Here is an 11,769-nt window from a genome sequence, read left to right on the forward strand (position 1 = left end):
ATGCACCTAAACCCATTATAATTATTATTTTTCAAGCCAGCCAGATTTTTATGAACAGCAATGCATTTGTTTATAATTTTCTACCAGCAAGTTTATGCTTTGGTTGGTTATAATGTGAAGTTGCATAAGTTTTCAAAACTTCAATAGGTTTAGGAGAGAATAGCTAAAGCCTTGTCCAGCTTTAGCCAGTTTCACTGGTTCATTAGTATGAAGTTTCAAAAAAAAAAAAAAAGAAACAGCCATCTGGGTTAATTTAGATCAATATATTAATTCCGACAATATCTTTTGTTATTTTCATTATTTACTAATTATGACAAATTGGACTTTTGAAGCATTTTTTGCAAGATAAAACTTTAATTTTCGTTTTTTTAGAAGACTTAGGAACACTTAGCAGAAAGTAAATGAAAGTAAATGTTTTCAGCCATTTCTCAATATGGTGGTCAACTTTATAGGATCTAAGCATGACCTTCTTGTGGAACATGTTTCCACAATTCAAGATAAAGCTAAAAACCAAATCACAATGATAGTTTTTTGAGTTGTTACATGTATTTGATCACAGTTATATACGTTATTGCAACATAAAAGCATACATTCACTATATAAGGTTCTCACCACATACTTTAGAAAGTATATAAAAATAGTTTTAAACTTCTCGTATTAAACTTAGTGATTTTATTTGCATTTTATAATTTTTAAATAATTCTGACATTTTAAAACTATCGATAATATACCCAAAGAACAGAATAGCTAACATTTATCATGTTCTTTCTTTTTGATTTTTTTTTCTTTTTGGGCTAAATCTACTAAAACGAGCATCAATACCATTAAAATTGTTGAAAAACAATGCATTTGTATTTCTTCAGTTCAGAATAGGAAAGTTAAGTTTTTCCACCTTATATGAAGTAGTAGCAAAGTACTTGTAACAGACAACCAAGAAACTTATGACATGAGGTATTTCATATACATTAACTAGAAGTTAGTGTCAGGGATAAAGGACTTGAATAGGAATATCAGTCAGATAAATGAAGCAAAAAAACTACAGCCTATCATATCCTGACACAACATGCTTACACTATTTAGGTCAAATATGCATCATTAAAACGAGGGGATTGTATATTAAAAATTATTGCACAAAGATGTAGATTCATCATTTCTATGCTGTGTTAAAATGTTTTATGAATACATGATTAATTATTACTACCTCCAAATTAATATCTCATCAAGAGTGCATGTTTCCATGAACACTGCCTATAACTATCAAGTGCCTTAAGTTCGATTTTGATATCTTCACAAAAATTCATAGAAGGGGTACTCTCCTATCCATGTTTCCCAGTGAGCAACAAAGTTCGATCACTTTTAACAAGCATCAATTTCCAGAGTTAGCAAATGAACCAAAAGCCACCTTGTTGGAAATACATAGCATATGCATTTATAGCATATATAACTCAATCAATTCAAGTTGCTTCCATATATTGCAGTTAAGCATAAAATGATCGTATGAACTCTAAAAGTCTTCAACTTTTATATTGACGAAAAAAGCATACCTGTGACCAAGGATCAAAACGAAGATGGAAACCATGGTCTGGAAAGCTAATAACAATGTCCAATTTTAGAGGCTCCTGCTGGAAATTGATTAAAAAAAAATAAGACTTGCAGATGTAAATATATGTAAATGTGCATTAGAATTCCTATTAGTTTTATTGAGACAATGACTTTGCGAAAACATTATTAGACATGTTGGAAAGTTAGCTTCGAACAATGCAGGTAATAAAATGACATAAGTGTAATGCTTTGTCTTTTGAACATAAGTTATATCTAAATGAGATGCTTATTTTTCCTTGCCACCAAGTGCTTTAAGAACATGCAAATGATGTCATTAGAGATGCAAATATAAGACATTACTATTTTAACTAGGCAGAACTATAGATGACTTAAATAAGTTAAAGCACTTTTAGACAAAATAGCCGCAGTCAAATCCATTTGAAGAAGTGCCCCTTTTATTATCGCCTAATTCTAGCAAAAACCTTCCTGTGGCTCATAGAATCATGGGCTTAATTTCTTGATTCAGAAAAGTGCAGATATTGCAATATAAATAAACCACAGGTTCACCACTTAGGAGTCATCCTGGATGGCATCATTTTTAAAATAAAAGGAACCAGAAATGCAGTAGATTTCAAGTTATTTCTGTGCAAATTATTGAACAAACAACAAATGAGATGAAGGGTGACATGATATCAAGACCTTGGAAGAACTTACTAGCCTTTAGAATTCAATGGAAGGTATTTTTTACTGGTTTGTCATCTTAATCTGTAATAATTTTTGCTGGTTTGTCGACCTGATAGTAATCTAAATCTGTGGCTTGACCCTTCTTGCAGATGATATCAGTATAGTCTCCTTCGCTCTAGCTAAATTGTTCTCAAACATCCTCATAAATGTAGTTGATGGATTGATGCAGTAAATGCATCTACTCACTCCTTGTTAGTGAAAGTAGGGAAAATAGGGATATTAAAAGTCCATGAAATTTTGACATAGATCTCATCTCTCAAAGTAGGATATCTCTAACAATTAACCTGTTTGTATCCTTTTGTCCCCTCCACCCCATTTGCAGCAGCAGTATAAAATTCTGTGTGTGGAAGCAATACAAAATCTTCCAGCTTGAAGTAGTTAATGTCTCCTTGAAGTAGTTATTGTCTCACAAATAGGAAAAAAAAGAAGAAAAAGACAGAAGAAGAAGAATGTATAAAATTTTATGTGTGGAAGCAGTATAGGATTTTCTTGCTTCAAGTAGTTAATATCTCTTTTTAGTAGTTAACATCTCAGGAGCAGAAGCATGAAAAAGAGTGGAAGCAGTATAAAATTTTCTTTCTTGAAGAAGACGGCGAAGAAGAAGAAGACAAAATGAGCATAAGTTTGGAATTCTCTATCTACTTTCAATGGTAAAAGACAAATAAATACATTTACAAAAAATCAACCACATCTACAACTTACAGACCCTTGCCACATGGCATAACATCTCTACTATAACTACAGTCCTACTAAAACAAAAGATTATACAGAACAAGATAAATATTTGACTAACATGCACTCAATAATTCAGATACTCTGATATTTCTATACGTATGCATGATGGTCCAAGCAAAGGTCATGTAGGCACTGGGACCTATCTATTGCCCAAGCACTTAGGAAACTAACAATAAGAAAACCAAACAACTATATCAGCCTTATTGCATGTCACATCTAAACCAGGATATTTGTCAAGCCAAGATAGAGCTGAGGATCAAGGCACAAAGGGCTGGCCCAAACCTGGCTCGGCCTAGCCTTGGGCCTGATTTTCCTAGACAACCCAATAAGAAGAGTGCAAGCCTGACCAAGCCTGACCAAGCCTGGCCTGACCCATTCAAACCTAGACTAAATTTACGAACATTGATCCAACATAGAAGACAGATGAAGGTTGGGAAGACGACGATCTCAACAGTAACAATGAGAATGGCCTCCATTGGTACTGACCATCTCAATGATCAACTGAATCAAAGAAGAGAGGTAACAATCAGATCTCACAATGACTAACAACCACCTGGATTATGTCGATATCTGACCAGCAACTAATCAAGTCTATTTTGTTAAGAACCATAACATTAAGGTGTAATAGTATTGACACTCTTACTTTTATGTCTATTAACGAAAGAAATATTAAATTGAAAGTTTAGCACAATATTGTCTAAACTTTTAACAAAAAATAGTCACATGCTAATTAAGAAACATTAAGTTACTGACAGGCACCACTAAGTCAAGTCAATTACCAGCACAAAGAATGTATAGTAGCACACTATCTTAAATTGTGGGTCAACCCGAATGCCATTTATTACTTAGAAAGACTTCTAAAAAATGAGAAGTGATAAGAGTAGGAATATTAAGATGACAATTAATATGGTACCATTTAAAACCAATATATCTCATGTAAGGTCGGATGAACCAATACCGGGCACCGTACCAATTCTCCAGCAGGACGACTCGATACGGGCCGTGCCGAGCCTATACCGAGAGAGGGACCGTGCAGAGAGAAAAGGAGAAAGAGAGAACAAACGGGGAGGGAGGGCCAAAGGACGGTGGCGGAGGTTGGCGAAGTGACTGCAGAGGCTGGCCTCGATTCGAAACAAGGTCTGATTGCAGCCTTTTTTAATTTCGCGATTTTTAAGTAAAGTCGGCAAACCTCCAGTGGAGTGATTTGCCGACTTCACTTAAAAATCGCAATTTTTTTTAAGGCCATGGCCGGACACTATTTCTCCTCCGCCGGCACTCCACCGGCATCCCGCCCTCTCTTTCCCTCCCTCACTAGCTCTCTCTTTCCTTCTCCTTCTCCGGCTCAAGCAACAGGTTCCATTTCCGTTGTCGGAACCGTACTGGTGAAACACCAGTACGGCTCAGGACGGTTCCGCCGACCCTGCTCTCATGTGAAAAGTTGCATATGAAATTTTTAGAATACAAACACACCCTTTGATAAAAATAAATTGAAATTCCACATAGAAAATGGTTAAATGTGGTGATTACCTCATACAGCCATAACCAGAGGTTGGCTGCTGCCTACTAAAGCAAGTTGAAATGGGCAAGTGTTGGCCTAGAAGGCACCTCGATCAAAATATTCAGTGACAAAGGGCCTTAGATTGCATAATCTAAATGTCATACAAACAACTAGAAGGCATAGAGGGCATATTAGACAATTAATGCACTTAGGAAGTATGATGGAGCAGCAAATGTATTGAATAGTCGATATTTTTGCAATTGTTGAGTTTTTTGGAAGTTCGGTAATAATTAGAGATTAGGGTAATTTTTTCATCATGAGAGCTTTTAAATTATGTTTTGCTGTCCACTCTCATTCTTTTCTTCCAAAATGAATGGCTTCTTTCTTAATACAGATTTGTAGTTAGGAGTCAAAAGACAAGGTGAACAAGGGCCAGTTTTTGTGATTTTGTAAGGAGTATTACTTGATATTTTACAAGTACTAAGAAGGACCAACCCTGTTTATGAAAAGGGTCACATTGAAGGTTTTAAATAGGCATGCTTGCTTCCAATAATGTATGCAAACTTTAATCTGATTGAAAAGAAAAAGTCCAATCAAGGTCCTACCCCCCTTCCCTTTCTTCCCTCTTCACCTTTATCTCATTCCTTCTTAGATTCTTGTTCACAACTTAAAGTCTGCTGCATTCACCAAGAACTAAGTATTCAAATATTGTGGTGCTGGCATTTCCTTTTTCTTCACACATTGAGCATTGAGTATAACAAAATTCCATGTCCTTGTAAAACAATTCAAAAATAGCCTTTTCCTTTTCCACCACTAAGTCGGAAAAATCAGTAAGACTAGCGAGAGGTAGGTTCGGGTATGTCTTCGTCTTGGAGGGAAAACTCCATCGCAAGCGCCTCGAGCGCTGGGGAGTCTTTCGTTGTGCCCTTCCCACACTGACCCCATAGAAACTCATATGGATACAGGACAATGGTCATGCCAGTCGAACCATGTGTTGGTACAAGACCATACTGCAATATGTACCAACCAGTGACCCATTTTTGATGAGCTTGTACCACTCTTTAAACCTCGTATAGGACCAATATCTCCTATAAAAACATGTGACAAGAACTTTTGAATTGTGTAAATCAAGGTACGCCGCCTCAGTAACAAGCTCTGTACTGGTGCCATGCTATAACTGTATCAGCACGCCCGGTGTAGAAGTCGGTTCGGCGTACCGAATGTCAATATACCCTACCCTTCATACCATATACCGGTACCAAACTGGTACGGTATGGTACACTCCATACCGCTCAGTTTGGTACGATATGGCATATCTTGGTTTTAATTAACAATACACATTATCCTATTTCCTATAACAAAATAGAAAGGTGGCCTTTTCTCAAATATACCAAGGTTTTCCCAACCTTTTACGCCTACCAATGCATAAAAGGGTCATCCCTAATTGGTCACAGATCAAAACCCCTCACAAGTTGTTGGAACCTCCAACAAATGAAAATGTGCACTAGATGTACAAGAGATGGTTATGTATAAAGGTGCCCCACTGGAAAAGCAGCACATTTTGAAGTAGAACACAAGGAGAAATTTTATCTTAGACATTGTCCAAATATCCAGAGTACAACATAAGTTCTTGTTAATCCTCTGACAGCATCCTTGATAACTTTATCAATACCGCATTTTACAAACAACCAGATTCAACATGCCCACTGTCATATGTAAAACTTTGTAAAACAACTCCAGAATCCAGTGCAAGAAAACAATGTGAACTCTCCTTAATCAGCATTAAGGATGACACAACATTGAAAATTGCTTTGTGGTTCATAAATCAGGGAAATCATAAATATGGAAATCGTGCTAAACTTCGTTTTCTGGAAACAGTGATTCTCATATAAATCAGAACACAGACAACAATAAATAATCATTGTTATAGGCTTCTTCAAAACAGATACCATATAAGGATAAATCTTATGGTTTGAGATTTTTGTATACTGCCTCAAATTAAAGCTAGCCCTTCACAACTTGGTACAAAAATCCTGAATGAGGTCAGTTGGCAGGTCGGTGCTTCACACTGTTGTATATAGAATTAATAAAAGAAAATAGGGAATATAAAATATGCAACATCGATGAAGATATGTATCAGTCAGCCACATCATTTATGGGAGTGGAGTGAGAAGAAAAATACAGTCCCACATAAAAGATACGAAGTGTAGCAACATGAATTTGCTCCTAAATTATTTGCAAAAGTCCCTAATAGAATAACATAAAATTTTGGAACTTTCGAGCACATTTTCTAACCAGAGTAAGATCACAAAGAACATGCTTCACCCATTCAAATCCACAATTCTCAAGCAATTGAAATTCAACCCGGATGTATGTCAATACCCACAAAAATACATCAACAACTAACATCTTAGAAACAGCTAGCCCACAAATCTGCCTAAAAGAGATGTTTTGTTACAAATGTATCTGCTCTTAACTGACAACATTAAGATAGACCACTGAAATAACCAGAACGCAGCCCAAAAGGTATTGAATGCCTAGGAAAAAAGAAGTAGCACTCAAATAGCTTGATATGTTCAAGGTAAAATATCAAACTCTAATTTTTAATAAATTAAGAAATATTTATATCCATCCACTTATTTCTATGTGCTATCTGTGCATGTACACATGTAAGTATACTTACCTATGCATGCACATGGATGATTATTCATGGAATAAAGCAAGTAAATATTTCTGTTTGTTATTGTGTATAGAGGTAGATACATAATGTTAACAAGTTAAAATGTTTGGCTTGCTCCTTCCACTTATATTCTGGCATAATCCATTGTCCCAAAAAAGCAATGCACGTGTTATAAAATCAGCATGAATGTAACGAACTGTGTACAAAGTAAGCAGTTCAAACCTCATCAAGATACTTCACATGGACCACATCATAGATGTTCGGTTGATGTTCTATTTGAGCAAAAGCTTCGCATATAGGCATTCCTGTATCAGATGTGATTTGCAATGTGTAAAGAGCAGATGGTACGATTAAAATGAAAAAAGGCACCATGTAGGAGATTTATCGATAAAATTAATAGTGAAACCATAAACATAAACTACAAGCTTTATCCCAACAAACTAATGATATATGACCTAAAATGACAAATGGCCTACCAAAAAATAATGGACAGACATTTTATATTATCTCATGGTCCGAAAGATAATTTTCATGCATAAGCAAGCCAACATATTAAATAAACCTGCATGCAAACTTCATTTTGATGAAATTTAGTGATACGAAACAACCAACCAACCAACAAGCCTTATGCCGCATATATGGAGTCAGCAGCAAGGACAGAGGTAGAGATCCATCAAAGATTAAGAATGTTATGAAGAGCCCTCAACAAAATGTCAGCCCTCTGAATTGGTTGCAAAATTTTAGCCAAAGCAAATATTAGCAAAAATTTTACCAAAGCAAATATTAGCAAATTTTAGGTATTTAGGATTGATAAAATTTATAAGAAATGGGAGATTGAAGAGGATAGGATTAAAGCGGGTTGGATAAAATGGAGAAGTACAACTAAGATATTATATGATCATAGGATACCTGCCAAGTAGAAGAAAAAATTTTATAAGACACCCATACGATAGGCTATGTTTTATAGTATACAATATTGGATAGTTAGAAAACAACATATGCACAAGATGAGTATGGCCGAAATAAGAATGTTAAGATGAATGAAAGGTAATACAAGAAAGGACAAAGTAAGAAATAAAATCAATCTTCGAAAGATAGAGGTAGCACCAATTGAGGATAGATTAAGAGAAAAAACAACTTAGATAGTTTGAACTTGTACAATGTAAGTCCACAGATCCATACAAAGGAGTGATTTAATATATTTAGAAGAAAAGAGGGTAGAGGTAGATCGAAAACATAGAATAAAGTAGTAAGAAAGAACTTAATATCGCTGCATTGTTCAAAAAGTGTGGCTTTAAACCATGCGGAATAGAGAAAAAGGCTTCATGTAGCCAACCCCAACGCCCAACTAGTTTAGGATCAAAGCTTAGTTGAGTTAAATTGAGTTAAATTGGGAGCTACCATGTAGCCACTAAGGGCAATAACAGCAGTCTGCAAGTAGGGAAGTTACAAATACAATATAATATTTTTCATCTGAAAAAATTGGCAATTCTAGAAGTAAAAATTTTATCACAGAGAAGAAGAATTTGAGTCATTCTGCTAAGGCTTACCGGCAATAAAGTCTTGCAAATGGTGTATTTAGGAATTGTGCTTCAATTTGGATCTTAAAGTGAAAATTTGTACCCTATCAAATGTCAACTCAGAAAGAAAACCCTATCTCCCTTTCACCTTTGTCTAGCCATTTCTCAAAACTATGTTATCTTGGAAAGTTGCTTCTGACTTCTGAGAATATTAGCATACACACTATAACCAAGAAGATAGATATCCTTACTTTGTAGTCTGTCCATTTTCATGGAATGTTCCTCTCTTGCATTATATTGCCTCGGCTAAGGTTTTCAGACCAGCAGGATTGGCTTCAATCAATAAATCACACTAAAAAAAAGGATAGCACAAAATTTCACTCTATGTTTTAGGCTAGGTATAGAAAATGGTAGTCTTCACTGAGAAAAATAGAAAAGCTGATGGAGGAATACAGGAAAAAGAAATCGATTCTTTTCTCCTTCTGTGCGAATGAGGTTTTATAAGGGAATTAGAAAAATAGAGATCTCATTATTATACCATTTTCTCTAATGGGTTCCTATTTCTCAAGAAGATCCCTCTCGGTATTGTTCACCTGCCATCACTCTTGATTCCAAGGCCTGATTCTTTTCTTATCTTTCCAACAAAACTGACAATTTCCAAATTAACTTCGTTAGGCCTTTATGGCCTAATGATCGCAAAAAGAACGAAAAAAAAAGGTAAACAATTCTAGCAAAGAGGCAAAAAGAGCAATCATCAAGCTACCTTTTTTCTTTGCCAATAATATCCAATCCGTGCAAATGCCCCCTTTCTTTGCAATATAAGATCATCAACCAACCATAAAATCCGACAAAATATTAAACATTGAAGCCAGCACAGGTTTATTTTTTAAGAAAAACAGGGTTTAAAAAAATAATAATAAAACCACGATTTTTAATTCTTAAAACAATTGGATCCTGTCCCTAAATCAACAGGGGCAAATCATGAATCAATAGAATTACAGACCACGATAGTAGAGATAACACGAACAAAGAGAAAAAACAGATAGGAATGAACGAGAGGAGGAGTTACCGAGGGTGAAGGGCCCGATGCCGAGGCCGGGGCGGAGGTCGAGGGTGATGGCGCCCATGGCCGTGCCCTCGCATCGCCTCCTCGGCGGCGCCGCCGCCCCGGCCGCCGTCGACATTGCGGATCTCTGGTGGTGCTGGAGCTGCTGCATCGTGACCTCCCCTCCCGGTTCTCCCTCGTCTTCCGGTTTCTCGTTTCCCCTCTCTTCCCTTCGGATGACCTCTTTTTCCTTGCGGCGTTTGCTTTCCTTCCACCGTTACTTGCGCACCAAACCCGCTCGGTGCTGTAACCCGTGACGAATGATAATACCGGAAAGCACGCAAGCGGCGGGTGGCATGCCGAACTTAGGGGTGGGATTCGCTGTTTAGCTCGGAACAGCAATGAGGTCATAGTCTGTAGTGGAACAGTCTACGCGGCTCATGAGCCACTGGTCTGGCCGATCAGACCGGCTTTATAATAAATTTTCTTCATTTATTTAATTGCAGGGTGAATATAAAATAATCGTTCATATAACCATTTTTCTAAAAAACTGGGAAAAAAAGAAAATTCTAATTGAATGAATACTCATTTATTACTTATTTTATATTTTTAATTAAATGAGTAATTGTTTAATTAGGTGTTGTTACTGATAGGATCTCATGCATGCCGCAGAAAAATTTCAAAAATTTTCAGATCTGCAGCGGAAGGGCATGTGCAGATCCCGTTCATCGTATGAACGTATTTTAAAACCATTTGTAGATAGATTAGGATTAAATTCTTTTAAACTATTTAAAAATTAATAAGAAGATCAGATCTTCACCTTGTGCGGGTAGATGGTCTCCGCAAATCTGATTTACGTAGATTTGTTGAAGGTTCGATGGAAGCCGCACACGCGTCCGGCCTCTACGAGTATCCACACAAGGCAAAGCACCGATCGAAGCTTTTAAATCTCTCCGGGGTGCTAGCTCCCTTGCAGAGATGACTATTGATAGCTGATATCCTCCTTATCAATCAACTCAACAAAAACCCGCAGCCTTTTCTTTTTCCTTCGCGTTGGAACCAAGGAAGGGGATGAAGTAGACCACACTAAGAGCTTCTTTTCCCTTACTTCCTTGTGGCTGAAAGGAGGAATAGAAGGAGGTTCCTTGCTGCCAAAAATTCCAAGAAAAATCATGAAAAATTTGAAACCCCTTTGAACCCCTCTTTTATGGTGTGTGGATAGAAATGAGCTCCTAAATTTTAGGAGCTCATCTCTATCCCTTTGTGAATTCAAAATAGGAGGGGCATGACCCCTCGTTTTTCCTTCACGCCACCAGCCAAGGGAGGGGCATAGGCCCCTCCCTCTTCTCCCATTTGGTTAGCCCCCACTTAATCTAATTAAGTGGGGAGGGTTGGGTCCAAGTGCTAGGATTCAATCCTATTCAAAATAAGATTTGAACCCATTTCAATTTCCTCCAAATCCTAATCTAATTAGGACTTATTAAATTTCAGCCCTAAGGCGATTAGGACTTTAGAAATCCTATTCCAAATAGGACTCTAATTTAACTTGAAATCCTAATCCAATTAGGACTCCAAGGATCCTACTCCAAGTAGGACTCGTGATCAAGTCCAATTAATTAAATTAAATTGCAATCCGATTGCAATTATTCCTTCTTCAACTCACTAACTCTTAGCGGGTTAACCAATTATCAATCAAATTGATTATTTGTGATTTCTAATCACAATTCAACCATCGGATCGGTCAATACCTCTAACGTGTGTGACCCCATAGGTTTTATTCTGACTGGTAGTGAGATATATTGCGATCTCTATCACAATATCATTGAAAACTCCTTTCAATGGGTTGAAACAATTCCAACTCAACTCACCAGGGATCATCAACCATCAAGATGGTCCCTATAAGTCTCACCATCCACCAGTGACACCTAGCAGCATGTAGTGGCAACCCAGTAGAATGGAATGATGAACCTCTAGGTGCAATTATCGTATAATACAGTCCTTCTAT

General features: G+C 36.8%; 1 protein-coding gene across 4 annotated transcripts in view; it reads right to left on the reverse strand.

The window, feature by feature from the left end:
* Positions 1 to 10,104, reverse strand: part of LOC103695965 (PHAF1 protein At3g51130) — a 31,260-nt gene extending 21,156 nt beyond the window's left edge. The window contains exons 1-3 of one of the 4 annotated variants that reach the window (XM_008777424.5): positions 9,789 to 10,104; positions 7,422 to 7,504; positions 1,545 to 1,622 (exon numbers count right to left, since the gene is read on the reverse strand). In XM_008777424.5, coding sequence (XP_008775646.2) covers positions 1,545 to 1,622; positions 7,422 to 7,504; positions 9,789 to 9,936 — 309 coding nt within the window. In that variant the 5' untranslated portion in view covers positions 9,937 to 10,104. The remainder of the gene's footprint in view (positions 1 to 1,544; positions 1,623 to 7,421; positions 7,505 to 9,788) is intronic. The other 3 variants (XM_008777425.5, XM_088712834.2, XM_088712833.2) reach the window with 3 other exon arrangements.
* Between the last annotated feature and the right edge of the window lie 1,665 nt (positions 10,105 to 11,769).

Source organism: Phoenix dactylifera, chromosome 16 (assembly GCF_051530095.1).
Source record: "Phoenix dactylifera cultivar Ajwa chromosome 16, Ajwa_hap1_PhDact_Kaust_v1.1, whole genome shotgun sequence".
Lineage (NCBI taxonomy): Eukaryota > Viridiplantae > Streptophyta > Magnoliopsida > Arecales > Arecaceae > Phoenix > Phoenix dactylifera.